Source organism: Pseudorasbora parva, chromosome 23 (genome assembly GCF_024679245.1).
Source record: "Pseudorasbora parva isolate DD20220531a chromosome 23, ASM2467924v1, whole genome shotgun sequence".
Lineage (NCBI taxonomy): Eukaryota > Metazoa > Chordata > Actinopteri > Cypriniformes > Gobionidae > Pseudorasbora > Pseudorasbora parva.
The window spans coordinates 20,868,609-20,882,960 of NC_090194.1; the positions used below are offsets into that span (position 1 = coordinate 20,868,609).

General features: G+C 38.3%; 2 protein-coding genes across 2 annotated transcripts in view; one reads left to right on the forward strand and one right to left on the reverse strand.

Annotated features, from left to right (window-relative positions):
- Positions 1-117: 117 nt before the first annotated feature.
- Positions 118-8,804, forward strand: reep5 (receptor accessory protein 5). Its single transcript, XM_067434110.1, has 5 exons — positions 118-359; positions 535-628; positions 5,228-5,366; positions 7,927-8,095; positions 8,291-8,804. Exons 1-5 carry the CDS (start codon positions 242-244, stop codon positions 8,338-8,340), a joined length of 570 nt encoding a protein of 189 aa, XP_067290211.1. The 5' UTR covers positions 118-241; the 3' UTR covers positions 8,341-8,804.
- A 2,382-nt stretch (positions 8,805-11,186) lies between these two features.
- Positions 11,187-14,352, reverse strand: part of chd1 (chromodomain helicase DNA binding protein 1) — a 46,743-nt gene continuing 43,577 nt past the window's right edge. The window contains exons 36-37 of the mRNA XM_067434189.1: positions 13,888-14,134; positions 11,187-12,697 (exon numbers count right to left, since the gene is read on the reverse strand). Coding sequence (XP_067290290.1) covers positions 12,358-12,697; positions 13,888-14,134 — 587 coding nt within the window. The 3' untranslated portion in view covers positions 11,187-12,357. The remainder of the gene's footprint in view (positions 12,698-13,887; positions 14,135-14,352) is intronic.

A 14,352-nucleotide genomic window follows, 5' to 3' on the forward strand; every position in this document is an offset into this window, starting at 1 on the left:
TGTAAAACTCGTTTAATTTCAAAATAAATAAAATAATTTATTTCGCAAGGCTGTCATTTTACACGTATGTAAACCATAGACATATCTGATTTTACACCGCTATGAAGGGTGTGGTCGCGGAAGCACCGCCGTGACGTCACACCCTCGGCGTGCAAGTCACACTGAACTGAGAACAGCAGGAGTTGCTGTTCATGATTTATATTTAGTACTAGAATTAAACCATTATCAATCCAAACCAATCATGGTGTTCGCGCTAAAAGAGCGTTTCGACAAGTTCCTGATGGAGAAGAATGTCATGACGGACGTGTTGGCGAAGATAGAGGCGAAGACTGGAGTGAACAGGTCCTACATCGCATATGGTGAGCATTAACCAGGAACACATGTGTAATGTCGGACATTATATCGGAGAAAAACAACCCCATCACTAGTTTATTTAGTAGCTTTAATACATTTTCACCAAGAATATTCGTTTTACGTAATATATCAGAATATCGACAGGGATGATGGTAGCTGATGTTGTCTTTTGTCTTACAGCTGTCATCGTGGTCCTTGCAATTTATCTGGTGATCGGATACGGCGCTTCTCTTCTTTGTAATCTCATTGGATTCGTCTATCCTGCGTACATATCGTGAGTTATTAAAACTAATATATCTTTCTTTTTGTTCATTCCGGCATCACACGATTGTGATTGCGTCATCGACGATGTGGTTACGGCCACCGACGTCATCACAACGGTCGCAGCAGGAAGTGTACAAGGCAGAACATTTACATTTCTTTCAAAACCTTAATGTTTAGAGTCGAATATCTGATTACTGATATATCTTCAGGCACATCTTTAGTCATGCTTAAATTATATTTGATTAACCAAATCGTTTAAACATACATTACAGTGACCAAAAAGGAGTCAGGCAGATGCTATTGCTTAGGCCTACATTTTTCACAATGTCAAATTTTGTTAAAGGGATAGTCCACCCAAAAATGAAAAATCTGTCATTACTTCTCGTTTTTTTCCAACCCTGTTCGAGTTTCTTTCATCTGCTGAACAAAGAAGTTAAAAGAAGACATTTTGAAGAATGTTAGTTTTTCCAAGTATGGAAGTCAATGGCTACCGTTTGTGATATAAGTATATTACTGAATGAATTATATTACAGAAATTACATTTTCAGAAACATATTACTGAATTATATTACAGAAATTACATTTACAGAAATATATTACTGTATTACTGTACAGTAGATTTTAGAAGTAGAATTTATCTTGTATGCATGGTAACATTCAGTGCGGATTCAAGAAAGTACTAAATTAGAAATTTCAATCCATTAAACACACTGTGACTGTTGTTATTGTAATAATAAACAGGATTAGGAAAATTAGTATGAATTCATAATCTTGTATGATCATAAAGTGCAGATAGGCAGTGCAGAGTTGAACAGAAGCCCTCGTGACCCGTACATTCAATGAAGCTTTGTATCATATTTGACACGCAAATCTTTATGGTCTAATGATCGACATCATCAAAACATTACCTAAAAGGCCTGTTTTACACAATCTATTATATTCCTTCTGTCACCTGATTGAAAGTTAATGCTTTTTTAGCAAGTCTTTCTGTATAATTGTACAGATGTCCACCTTCAGCTTGTGCTTCACATGTCTTTCCTCTTTTCCTAAGTAAACATTAAAACTGACTTTAATATTGTTAGTAATATTTCAAGTTGAACATTTACTGGACTGAAACAAGTTTACTTGATTATCCAGGCATAATTTTTAGAAGAAAAAAAAAATTCTAAAAATGTCTAAAGAAAGTAACTCACATTATGAAATAAATGTTCTTCTCCAATGCATGTTGGCCATAATTATTGGCACCGTTATGACTAAAATATCTCTGAAGTATAGTCGCATTCATATTTACTTTTTTTTTTAGCACACCAGGGTGACTCGGAAAATGAAATTGTCCAGCTATGACTTCCTGTACCAAAGGAGTGTAAATGCGAGTTGAAAACATGCGGAAATGGCTCCCTCTGTTGGCTGTAGTCTTTAGCCTCTGGCCAACAATTCCTCCGATGGCGCAAATTGACGATATTAAAAATAAATCTCTTTTCTCAGGGGGATATGAGGGGGGGAAGTACAATCATTTTAATATACTCCATGGTTTCTACTGATACAAAGCCATATGCTAATCGCTGATGTAACCCTTTAATCATTCATCACAATGAATAAAACCAAAGAATATAGTTCTGATGTGCAGCAAAAAAATGTATTTTCACAAAATAAAATTATTAAGCTTCACAAAATAGAAAGTGGGTGTAAGAAAATAGCTAAAGCATTGGAAATCGTCATTTCCACTAACAGGGCAATAATTAAATAGGTCCACTTAACTAAAGATGTTACAAATCTGCCTGGAAGAGGACGTGTATGTATATCGTACAGTGTATATCGTTTATAATGTATAATGTATATCGTACAGTATACGTATATGTACAGTGAGGAGGAGAGTTTGAGTGGCCAAAGACTCTCCAGGGATCACAGCTGGAGAATTGGAGAACAGCAAATCTAATCTGCCACAAGTTTCGTCTAGCAATTCTCAATACACGTCTGAGTTGTAAAAACCAAACTCTGGTCAGACCAATCACATTGTGTATAGAGTCGGTGGGCGGGGCTTAACATAATTACGGCCGAGTTGCACTTGCGTGCTTCTAGTAAACAACACAGAAGCTGGAGAACGGTGGTCTTTCGAACCGGCTTTGACTGCGACTCTGGAAGACTTGGAGTTGAGCTTTTCTCTGAGAAAAGAACAAAGAATGGTCATTCTTACAAAGGAAAGATTCTGAGTTTTGCTGACCTGATACGGTGAAAGTTTATTTAATCATCAACTAATGTTAGCTCCGCTTCACCTTCGTTGCTCTGGTTGGTGGTAGCGCTATCCTATTGCGTGCAGAGGGAGTTTAAAAGACAACCATTTATCCCGCCCCTCGGATTGAGCCCTGCCAATGTTGAGTTTCCAGACCAAACATCTTGATGTGACTCTGGCTTGTCAGGCTAGACTAGAGTCTTTGGGTCAAAAACAAACTCCAGCAAATTCAGTTGTCAGACAAGAAAGGGTCCTGGGCCCTCATTTATAAACGGCGCGTAGAAAAGGTTCTATATTTTGTCCTACGAATTAAATTTAGAATGTGCCTAAGGACAAGAAAATCCTTATTTATCAAACATGCACACACAGTTCTTACGCACTTAAGAAATCATTGTTGATAAATCCCACTTGCGCAAGTACCATGCTTGTTCACATTCATTAGCATTCAGAAACGCCTCCAATAAACCATATATGGTGACACCACATCCCTTTAAAATCACGTGATTGTGATTTATTCCTCACTGCAATAATGGCAAAGAATAGGAACTTCACAAACACAGTCACGCAACAACAACAAATTTGCATCACAAATGATTTGCACATTACAGAATGAAACGCTTTTCTATTTACATCCTTACATTCGTTGGTTGATGCTGCTTTTATGGCAATGTGGGTGCAGTTTGGGAATCTGGTGATAGCATAAAAGCCGCATTTATTTCGGAAGGTTGGTAGCCTGACGTGGTCATACTCAATTTTAGTCAGAATATGAGTCTGATACTGCTCCATTGGGCTGTGATTATGGGGCGTGTTTCAACCAAACCAGGAAAGACATCAATTGGATAGACCTACAACCAATCAGAACAACGAAGCGACGCATTTCGTTAGTTGTCAAATGTCAACAGAGCTCAACTGCACTGTGTTGCCATGTCCGCGTTTTTTCCGTGGGTTGTTTTCCATGACCGTGGGTTGAAGCGACTATTATGTGATGTATAGACCCATGAATGCGAATTTTAGCAGTGAACCTTGCCAAAATAACACACATTTTACCCCCCAAACGCCATTTTTTCCTGGAGAACCTCCCAGAAAAGTTATTGTTTTGGGCTAGTAGTTGGCGGGTTTTGTTGTAAAACTTGGCTACTCTGTCTGCACGCACGTTGAAATAAACGATCTTTGTTGTACAAAAAAAAAGAAGAGAATTTAAGGATCCACAGTTACTTACCAAACATGATCATTTCAGAGAGAAATACTGAAGGTGAATGCATATACAAACAAGCTCTCCCTTTAGGATTTGAACAAATATAATCCAAGCGCCTTTGATGACGTGCATGGTTACGTTACTGTTGATCATCTGTTTATCATCTGTCCATCATCGTCTAAAGCCCGCCCTGATGATTTCATTGGTCCAAACAGTTTCTATTCGGGCATAATCACTCCTCTATGGAACGAGTCCAGACCGAACCGTCCGTCTTAAAATGTTGTGGGCGGGGCTGAGTTCAGCTGGCATCCAGGCTAGTAGGTTGGGGTGAAGGAAATAACTGCATCCAACATTTGTCTCAGCTGTCTTTTATAGGGTTTGACACTAATTATGCATCATGTTTAAAACTACAAAAAAGATTGAGTGTTTTATAATTAAAGGAAACACAGGACCCCGACAGCCTGGATTCTCCCAAGGTTTTTTTCTTCATTCTGGCCCTGAAGGAGTTTTGGTTTCTTGCCAGTTGCCACCGTGGCCTTTGGCTTTTGGCTTACTCAGCTGAGGACACTTAAAACATATTACCGATCTGCCTGCATTGACACTATATGATAACTGAACTGAGCTGGATAACATCAGTGTTTTTACCAGAGTGGCTGTACAGCCAAATCAGTCTTCCTGTTAACACTGTGAAGCTGATTTGAAACAATTGGACTTGTGGACAGCGCTATAATAAATAAAGGTGATTTGATTTGATATTTACCAGTATTAGTGGAGGGTACTTTGTAAGTGGTCTGTTATGTTATACAAATCTTACTGATTTGCTTACAAACATCTGAATTTCATCTTTTTGAACATATAAATATCAGCATTTGTTGCTGATCACTCAATTGCATATTTTTGCTCAGTTTGCTCCTCCTCAAGTTTGAGCTTAATATTCTCACTATATAATTTGATAAACTTTATATACAGGGTTTATATTATATATTATATAAATATTATATATTATTTACAGGGTTAAAATATCAGTTTCACTGGTCTTCTCACAAAACTTAGACAGAGAAGCAGATGTGATGAATGATCCAATTCTTTCTCTTCTGTCTGTTATCTAACATCAGTAAATCTCAAATGAAAAGCAGCTTGAGGCGCTCGTGTCCGATTGTGTGTGACTCTTCATGTTTCTGCAGAATCAAAGCCATCGAGAGCTCAACCAAAGACGACGACACCAAATGGCTGACCTACTGGGTGGTTTATGGTGTGTTCAGCGTCGCCGAGTTCTTCGCTGACATCTTCTTCTCCTGGTTCCCATTCTACTTTTTGGGAAAGGTATTGGGCAGCACATGATGTTATTGTTGGCTACAATTCATTTGTTTATTGTTTTGTAATGAGAACAACATGTTGAACATGTCATGTCAAATCAGTTGTTGATTTATTTAGCTAATTATCATTTTGGACAGATCACAGGTGTCACAGTTGTACAGTAACACAATGGCAACACTGTTAAAGTCAGCATGAAATGGAAGATGCAACCAACTTTACTGCCATATTTGATTTCGTGCCAACTCTATTAGAGGAAAATTTCCTGTGTATACAATTCAAGATGATCTCAATTGGTATTTGAGGTATATTTTGAAAAAAACATATTTGACCATATTCCACTGTAATAATGCTATTTATTACTATTACTTAAAGCTACTGTGTGATATTTTCCCCCATCTAGCGGTGTAAAGGTATATGACCATCCAGTAAATAATAATAGTTTCTGTTCCTCTCAATTCTGATTTCGTTTTAATACCTACGGTGGCAGATTTAGTCCAAGATTAACATGGCTTCCAGTTCGACCTGGTCCATGAGTGCCATCGAGTGTTAAAACGCGAAAGGCGAAGCTTGAATTTACGGGTATGTCCCTCTTTGGCTAATGTACTTTAAAGATGGAGGGGCAACATGGCGACCGGCATTCGAACCCCTCACCCGTATGTATTTTCAATGGCATATTATAAACTTACGAGAATACTTTATTACTTGAAAAAAGTAAATATACATTAATGAGCACATATATTTTTGAAAGAACTAAGTGTTTTTAGCTAAGAATAAAGTAACAACAGTTACACAGTGTAGCTTTAAAGGGATAGTTCACCCAAAAATGAAAATGAAGTCATTTACTGACCTTAGTGTTGTTTTAATTCCGCCCTTCTTTCTTTTATGGACAACAAAACAAGAAATAAAAAATGATGTCCCGTTTGCGCTCGTTCATATAATAGTGAATAGTGAACAGCACCAAGCTTTTTTTAAAAGACGCAAGCATATCACAGAATGATCTGATGCGATGCCAAGTGTTCTGGATGTACGATCAGGGGCCTATCCCATGAAGCCAGTTTAGCTGGTTAGCCAGATATGTTTTAGCTTATTTTGTGCCAATCCTGGGTTTTAGGTACCATTAAAGTGGTTTGGTTTTTAGCTGTGTTTAGCATAGTAACTTGCGCATCACAGCTAACCTGATCCAGGACAGGTTATGTTCTGGATAAGAGATCTCAAACTGAAATTGGACCAATCAGCTGTGAGTAAAGTGACACACCTCTGATGCAATAAAGTTACTCCCCCTGTTTCTGCTCCAAATTAAAGATCACGACATAGCAAATGGTATTTAAAGACTAAAGCGTCTGGCTTTTAACAATGCTTATTTATAATAATAATAATTTTGAATGATTTGGATATAATTTAGGTAATTATTATTACACCCTTAATCAATTACACATTTATCATTTTAGTTAATCAATCATTAATAGAAACTTTGTTAAAATTATTATAAATAGCCTATATAAAGTCATACAAACAAGCTTTAAAATCAATAAATAAAGCTATTAAAAAAGAAGCTTACTGAGCTTAAATGTTCAATTCTCTCTTTATATCAACTAAACTAACTTCATAACTTTTATTTGCATTGATGTATTTTCAATCATGTAATAATCTGCAGAAGAGAGAAATTAATCTTACCGCTTCTCTCACTAGAAGTGAATCTCAGCTCCACACTGATCCACAGCCTGTGATTGGCTGTTTACTGCTGATGTCACATCACTGAACCACAGCCTGTGATTGGCTGTTCACTCCTGATATCACAGCTAAACTCCTGAACTCAGGATCAAAGCCTGAATAGATTGGTTTGGTTTTGTCAACTCAAAACTAATAACCCTGAGTTTGTTAAACTGCCATCATGCTACAGGCTCCGGGTTTGATGAAAAACAAGAGATTTTATGTGTTTAATGAAAATCCTGGCCTTGGCCATTGGCCTTATGCGCCCGACTGCATTCATGAGACGATTAGTGCTAGATTCACTTAGACTCGCCCAAAAAATACACAAGTTGTGAGAAATGAATATTAATATCATTGCCAGTAGCCATATCACTCTGTAGCCCAAGACTGGTTGCCCTCTGAAGCTAAGCAGGGCTGAGCCTGGTCAGTACCTGGGTGGGAGACCAACTGGGAAAACTAGGTTTCTGCTGGTAGAAGTGTTACTGAAGCTCACCTTGTGGTCTGTGTGGGTCTTAATGCCCCATAGTGATGGGGACACTACTGTAACAAGCACAGAGGTCCTGACTCTCTGTGGTCATTTAAAATCCCAGGATGTCCTTTGAAGAAAAGAGAAAAAAAAGTAGAAAATGTTTTGCCAAATTTGCCCATTGGCTCCTAATCATCCCCATATACTGATTGGCTTCACTATACAGACAAAGCTAAACACACAATATAGACATTATGTTTAGCTTTGTACTTAAACCCTACAAGAACATGTGCAAACTTCATAGTACTTTCATCAAAATACAGCATATTTAAAATGCATGTTAGTGTTTGTGGAGAGAAAAATGTAATGTCTTTGTTTTTGTCTCTCTAGTGTGCCTTTTTGATTTGGTGCATGGCACCCACTCCATCTAACGGCTCCGTTCTGCTCTACACAAGAATCATTCGCCCCTTCTTCTTGAAGAATGAAGCCCAGATTGACTATGTGGTGAAAGACATCAAGGATAAAGCATCAGAGGCTGCGGACAAGTTTAAAGACGAAGGTAAAAACCAGCTCCTGCCAGATTCCAGTCTTTTGCTAGTTGAATTTGTTTCTGATTTGAGGAATAGCAATCAGAGATGCTTTCAGATACACCATAAAGGATCTTCCCCAACGCATGTTTCATAAATAGCATCTAAGCTCTTTAAAAGCAGTTATGTGCTGTTTGGTAATCTGATCTTCTTTTTTTGTCATGCAGCCAAGAAAGCCACTGCCAACTTAATATTCGAGGAGAAAAAGAACTTCTAAAAGCCACAGCCATGTCAACTGCTTCTTATCCTACAGGACGACACTTGCCTGAATAAATGTTGCCTTTATATGCAGTTTTTATTTTTTTTTGAAAACTGGAAGTGAGCTGATTATTGTTACTGTCAGACAGCTCGAGAGATGACAATCCCCAAGTTAAGATACTTATGTTTACGCAGGTATGGCATACATCATATATCATGTTAGACAAATTGACTTGACGCTCACCCTGCAATGCTTCAGTCTCAGTAAACATCCTTATCTTTCTGTAGACATGTCCTTGGCTTCTATTAATAGGTCATCTTATGGTTTATCTTGCACCTTAAGGTCTTTAAACATATTCATTCTAATATGTATTTATGTGATGAGTTTTGTTTGTAGAAAATGTCTATTCTGAGGATATCAGTGGAATTGTAAACATATGAATCATGCATTTGACATCTATTAAACCATTGAAATCCACAATTGATTGTGGCATGTTTCATTTCTTACTTTCTCTAGTAGCATGTCGTGTATTTTTGGTTTGTGTGTGTTAAGTCTTCACTGCATGTACAGCACATCTGTAGGCATGCAACTAGTGTGAAGAGTGTATGAATGTTGCCATGCATTGCTGACAAACCAGGGCTATGTCCGGAATCACATTCTTCCCAACTACAGGTGCTGGTCATTTAATTAGAATATCATCAAAAAGTTGATTTATTTTACAAATTCCATTCAAAAAGGGAAACTTGTATATTATATTCATTCATTACACACAGACTGATATATTTCAAATATTTATTTCTATAATTTTGATGATAATAACTGACAACTAAGGAAATTCCAAATTTAGTATCTCAGAAAATGAGAATATTAATTAGACCAATACAAAGAGAATTTTCAGAAATCTTGGCCAAATGAAAAGTATGAAGTATGTATGAGCATGTTCAGCACTCAATACTTAGTTGGGGCTCCTTTTGCCTGAATTATTGCAGCAATTATTGTGGCACTGCTCAGGTGTTCTGAAAGCCCAGGTTCCTCTGATAGTGGCCTTCAGTTCTTCACTGACAAACCATCACTGACAATGGATACTTTACACTGCACCTCAAGCAACATGGATTGTGTGCTCCTTTCTTCCTCCAGACTCTGGGACCCTGATTTCCAAAGGAAATGCGAAATTTACTTTATCAAATAACTTTGCAGCAGTCCAGTCCAGGCCTTTGCAGGTGGTTTGAGTTAACTAGCTGATTAGAGTGTAGCACAAGGTGTCTTCCATATTGAACCTTTTCACATTCTAATTTTCTGATATTGAATTTAGGATTTTCCTTAGTTAAACAAACTGTATTTAAGAAATGTATTTCAATTAATCATAAAATGGTCCTGATATGTCACTAGACATTAAGAAATCTTGTTCAATTCAAATACTTATATCACTGACAACAGTAGTCCGGCTAAGATATTGTCATATAAAAGTTGTTGTTGAACTCAACTGATGTTGATGTTGACATGTTGTGTTTTGGCCTGAAGCTCCACCCTCCACCTATCGACCAATCACGAAGTCAGTAGTGTTTCGGGAGCCGGGTTGCCAGATCTGCTCTAGTTACCACAGCTGCAGCTACAAACGTTCTTGCTGGATCCTGCTGCCTATCTGGCAACCTCGAGTCAAGGGGGAGGGGGAGAGGGGATACACCTGCAGTACCAGTTTTGGCCACAATCTTACATACACTAACTTTAAAAGAAATAAACATTTTAAATATATCAGTCTGTGTGTAATGAATGAATATTAAATACACGTTTCACTTTTTGAATGGAATTATTGAAATTAATCAACTCTTTGATGATATTCTAATTAAATGACCAGCACCTGTATGGTGAAAAGCTGTATGTGACAACTATTTCTGAACTCCCAGTACACAGTAAAACAGTTCCTTAGATGAACTACTTCTACTTAAGTGTGCATATGGACGCTTTACTATCCCATAAGGCCACAGGAGAGTATTTGTGAACGTTAGTGAATTGACGCAACTTGTGCTGGTAGGTCACATGATAATGACAACATGGCGAATGTAGCACGTCCAGATTACAGTCATACTATATAGAACATGAGTTTGGGGACATTAAAATTATGATCCAAGTTATTCAAATAAATATACAAATAGAATTAAATAAGACCTAATGAATTAATTGTATAAACTATAATACTGGTCTGCCAACATTGTCGCTATATGATAAATTAAAATAAGCTGATAACATCACTGTTTTCTTCAGAACGACTGTACAACCAAATCAAATTTTGTTGTAGTATTGTCCTGTTTAACACTGTGAAGCTGCTTTGAAGTAATCGTCATTGTAAAAGCGCTATATAAAAGTTGATTGACTGATTTGTAGTGCTCACAAAATACTTATTCAAAACAAGCAATTGATCTGATTGGATGGCAACAACTAGTTGCTGTTGATGATCCCAAACCTCACATACATTAATTATGTATGTATGCATATACACACACATATATATATATATATATATATATATATATATATATATATATATATATATATATATATATATATATATATATATATATATATACATACATACATACATACATACATACATACATACATACATACATACATACATACATACATACATACATACATACATACATACATGTATATATGTATATATAGTTATACAAGCAAGGTTTATCCAAAAACAAACCTGTATTCCTTGGCATAGACGAGTACCAGCCCACCTCACTGTCAAATGCTTCTGATTTAACCTCATATCTTAACACATTTTTGAAAATGACTGCATGAAACTACTAGAAAGCACACTAAATTACATTAAAGCCAGATTAACAGGTGAAAACAGTGATTTGAGTTTAATGACTTTATAAACAATTATATAAAACAATTACTTTAAAAATCCATGCATTTTCAGTGTAAATTTGGATTTGAAATATAGAAGGAGATCTATATACATCAGTATGTCCGTAACAGCATTCTTGACTTACTCGGGCCAGTCACCAGAAAAACACTCGGGCTGCATAGAAAAGAGTACATTATTGCCAACATTTATAGAAAACAAGAGGAAAGATTATCATGGAAATGTTCTAAGGAGAGCTCATAAGTGCCTCTAGCTATGATCGACCCTTTCATGTCCTTTTTTTATCACACCGTTTGTATTTTATGACATGATGCCATTATAAAGTGAGGCTAATTCACTTACAAATAGAGATAAACCAAGAGATCAACAAACAAAACGTTCCTACAGAATGAATACATATGGAATATTTACCCCACTCCATTTCATGATTCATACTACTGAGATTTAAAAATGTCAAAGAGAGAAAATAGCCTGAGTCGATGGGGAATAGTTAAAAAAATACCAGCCTGAGAAAAGCCCATTTGATTTACTTTATACAATAATTTACAGTAGTACAATGTGAAAAAGTGACATTATCTGATGCGCACTAAAAATAGTCCAGATTATTTTACAGCCGAGACAGATTTTAAATAATTCAAGCATGATGGAGAGAAAAAAAAAAATACAGATAAAAATTGGCAAAATGGTCACAAAAACACTGTAAACGAGGTACTTTGGAAGGTGAACCCCAGTCCTTCAGAACAGAAACCCTTGATAAAGACGACACGCCGATGTAGCGTCCTTTCACTCAACACTTCTTAAATAAGTCGCGTTCATTTACGGGTGTATGTCAGGATCCAGTGTCGCACGTGAGAGTGAAACATGGATTCGTCTGTTACAAAGTAATAAAAAAAAAAACGAAAAAAAAGGAAAGTAGTCAATTTATAAAAATAATAATTAAAAAAAATTACTCTGCAGCACCTACGAAAGAATGCAGCCAACTCTTAAATACAAAAATATGTGTAAATCTGTGTTTCTTCCGAGGTGAGTAGGAAAGGGTGGCACTCCCAGAGCCCCAGTGCAGCGGCCAACAGTCCCCTAAGGCATTTCCTGTGTGTCGTGTGTCTATGGCTAATCAGGAAAGAGTGGAGCAGAGGGAGGGGGGGCGGGCGTTATGTCTTGCGGCTGCTCCAGACCTGTTCGGGTGTGCTTTTGTGGTCGGACGAGTACTCAAAGGGCGAGCGGTGTCCAAGCGGCGAACGCGAGTCGTACGGTGAGCGCTGGTCTCGGGGCGAGCGTGGGCCGCTGCCTGACATCCGGTGCTCCATCTGCCAGTCCGAATGGTAGCGGTAGTCCCGGGACGATTTGTGATGCGTGTAGTCGGAGCCGGGCCGGTGCTCAGAGTGGAAGCGGTGTTCGGAGTGCGTCCGGTCCTTAGAGTTGCTTTCTGAACGGTGCTCTCTGCTTGAGCGGTGCTCGTCTAGCTTCCTGTGCTTGCTGTCGCTGTAGTATCTGCAAAACGAGTCATTCAGACACATGTTATAATGATGCAATCAAGCTGGACACAAGACTGTTTACTGATACAACAAAACAACCAGAAATGTTCAAAACAGTACAGAAAGTAAAAGCAGAAGCATTACAATTGCTGACTTATACTTGTGATGGCATCTTCCGGACACTGTAATCCTATTATACTATTTAGTATGTTCAGTATATAGACATGTGCCAATTTTCGGTAATGCGATAGATCACGATAATGAATATGCACAATATTGTTATTGTGGGCACTTCAAAATACCATAAATAATAATTTATGAACAATTATTACTTTTTTTATAATGCACTCAAGAATACTTTGCCCATAAACCGTATAAAATGCTCAACACCGCTATTCTGCGTCAAGGGGACACGCGCTCAGATGTAAACAACAAGCCCATCATGAGTAGCCTGACAATCCAGACCCACATCAAGATGTTTGGTCTGGAAACTCACCATTGACAGGGCTCAATCCGAGGGGCGGGATAAACGGTTGTCTTTCAAACTCCCTCTGCACGCGATAGGATAGCGCTACCACCAACCAGAGCAACGAAGGTGAAGCAGAGCTTGTTGATAGATTAAACATTCGCCGTATCCGGTCGGCTAAACTCTGAACACATCTTCCCTTTTTAAGAATGACTTCAGTGCCGTTCTTTGTTCTTTTCTCAGAGAAAAGCTTAACTCAAGTCTTCCAGAATCGCGGCCAAAGCTGATTCGAAAGACTGCCGCCGTTCGCCAGTTTCTGTGTTTACTAGAAGCACGCAAACGCAACTCAGCCGTCGTCAATATGGCCCCGCCCGCCGACTCTATACACGATGTGATTGGCCCGTCAGATTGAGAGGAATACAGCTCAGAAGGGTATTGAGAGTTCCTAGACGACACTTGCGGGCAGACTCAATTTGCTGCCGCTGGGGTGCGTCTAGATTTCTAGGCTAATAGAAGCTCAACTTTCATAGGAATTCACTGATAAAAAATCGTTGTGCTCCACGCCGTTTTGAATTACTGAGCGGCCATGTGCATTTTACTCTCGGTTTAGAATTATTGATTTAAAAGCCCCCGCCGGTGATACTGGTATTACCGGTGTTGTCACACGTCGATTAACCAGTGGGAACATTTCCTCACAGTCACATCCCTACTATAAGGCAAGCAAAAAAAGCTTTAATGACCTGCTGTCCTGTCGCTCCCCTCTTTCTCCGTACTGGTCTCTCTCTCGCTCTCTGTCTCTCTCTCTGTGGTCTTTGCCGTTGCTGAAGGAGGAGTAGGGTCTTTTCCTGGAGTCGGAGCTCTTCCTGTACAGGTCGGTAGGGTGACGCTCTTTGCTGTGTTCATGGTAGCGAGACGAGTGATGTCTGTCAGAGCTGTAGCTGTCCCTGCTGCTGTCATCCTGCTGTGACTCCTTTATCCGCTCAACATCTGCAAAAACAATGCCATTCAATGTTACACAGGATTACAGAAATGTAGCGACCGATCTTTTCTTCCGTATTATGACAGACAAGACTAGGTTCTAGGTTGGTTCTGTTCAAGGGTTGTTGATTGGACTGAGGCAGATCTGAATGCAAACTAGCAGTTCATTGTAAGAAAGGGGCAGTTTAAAACTATATAATAATTGTAGTTTCATATTCCCATGTTAA

Coding starts and splice junctions, on each gene's coding strand:
- reep5 (XM_067434110.1), top strand. CDS start 242: ATGGTGTTCGCGCTAAAAGAGCGTTTCGACAAGTTCCTGATGGAGAAG. Junction 5,367..7,926: donor CATTCTACTTTTTGGGAAAG/GTATTGGGCAGC, acceptor TTGTCTCTCTAG/TGTGCCTTTTTGATTTGGTG. Junction 8,096..8,290: donor GGACAAGTTTAAAGACGAAG/GTAAAAACCAGC, acceptor TTTGTCATGCAG/CCAAGAAAGCCACTGCCAAC.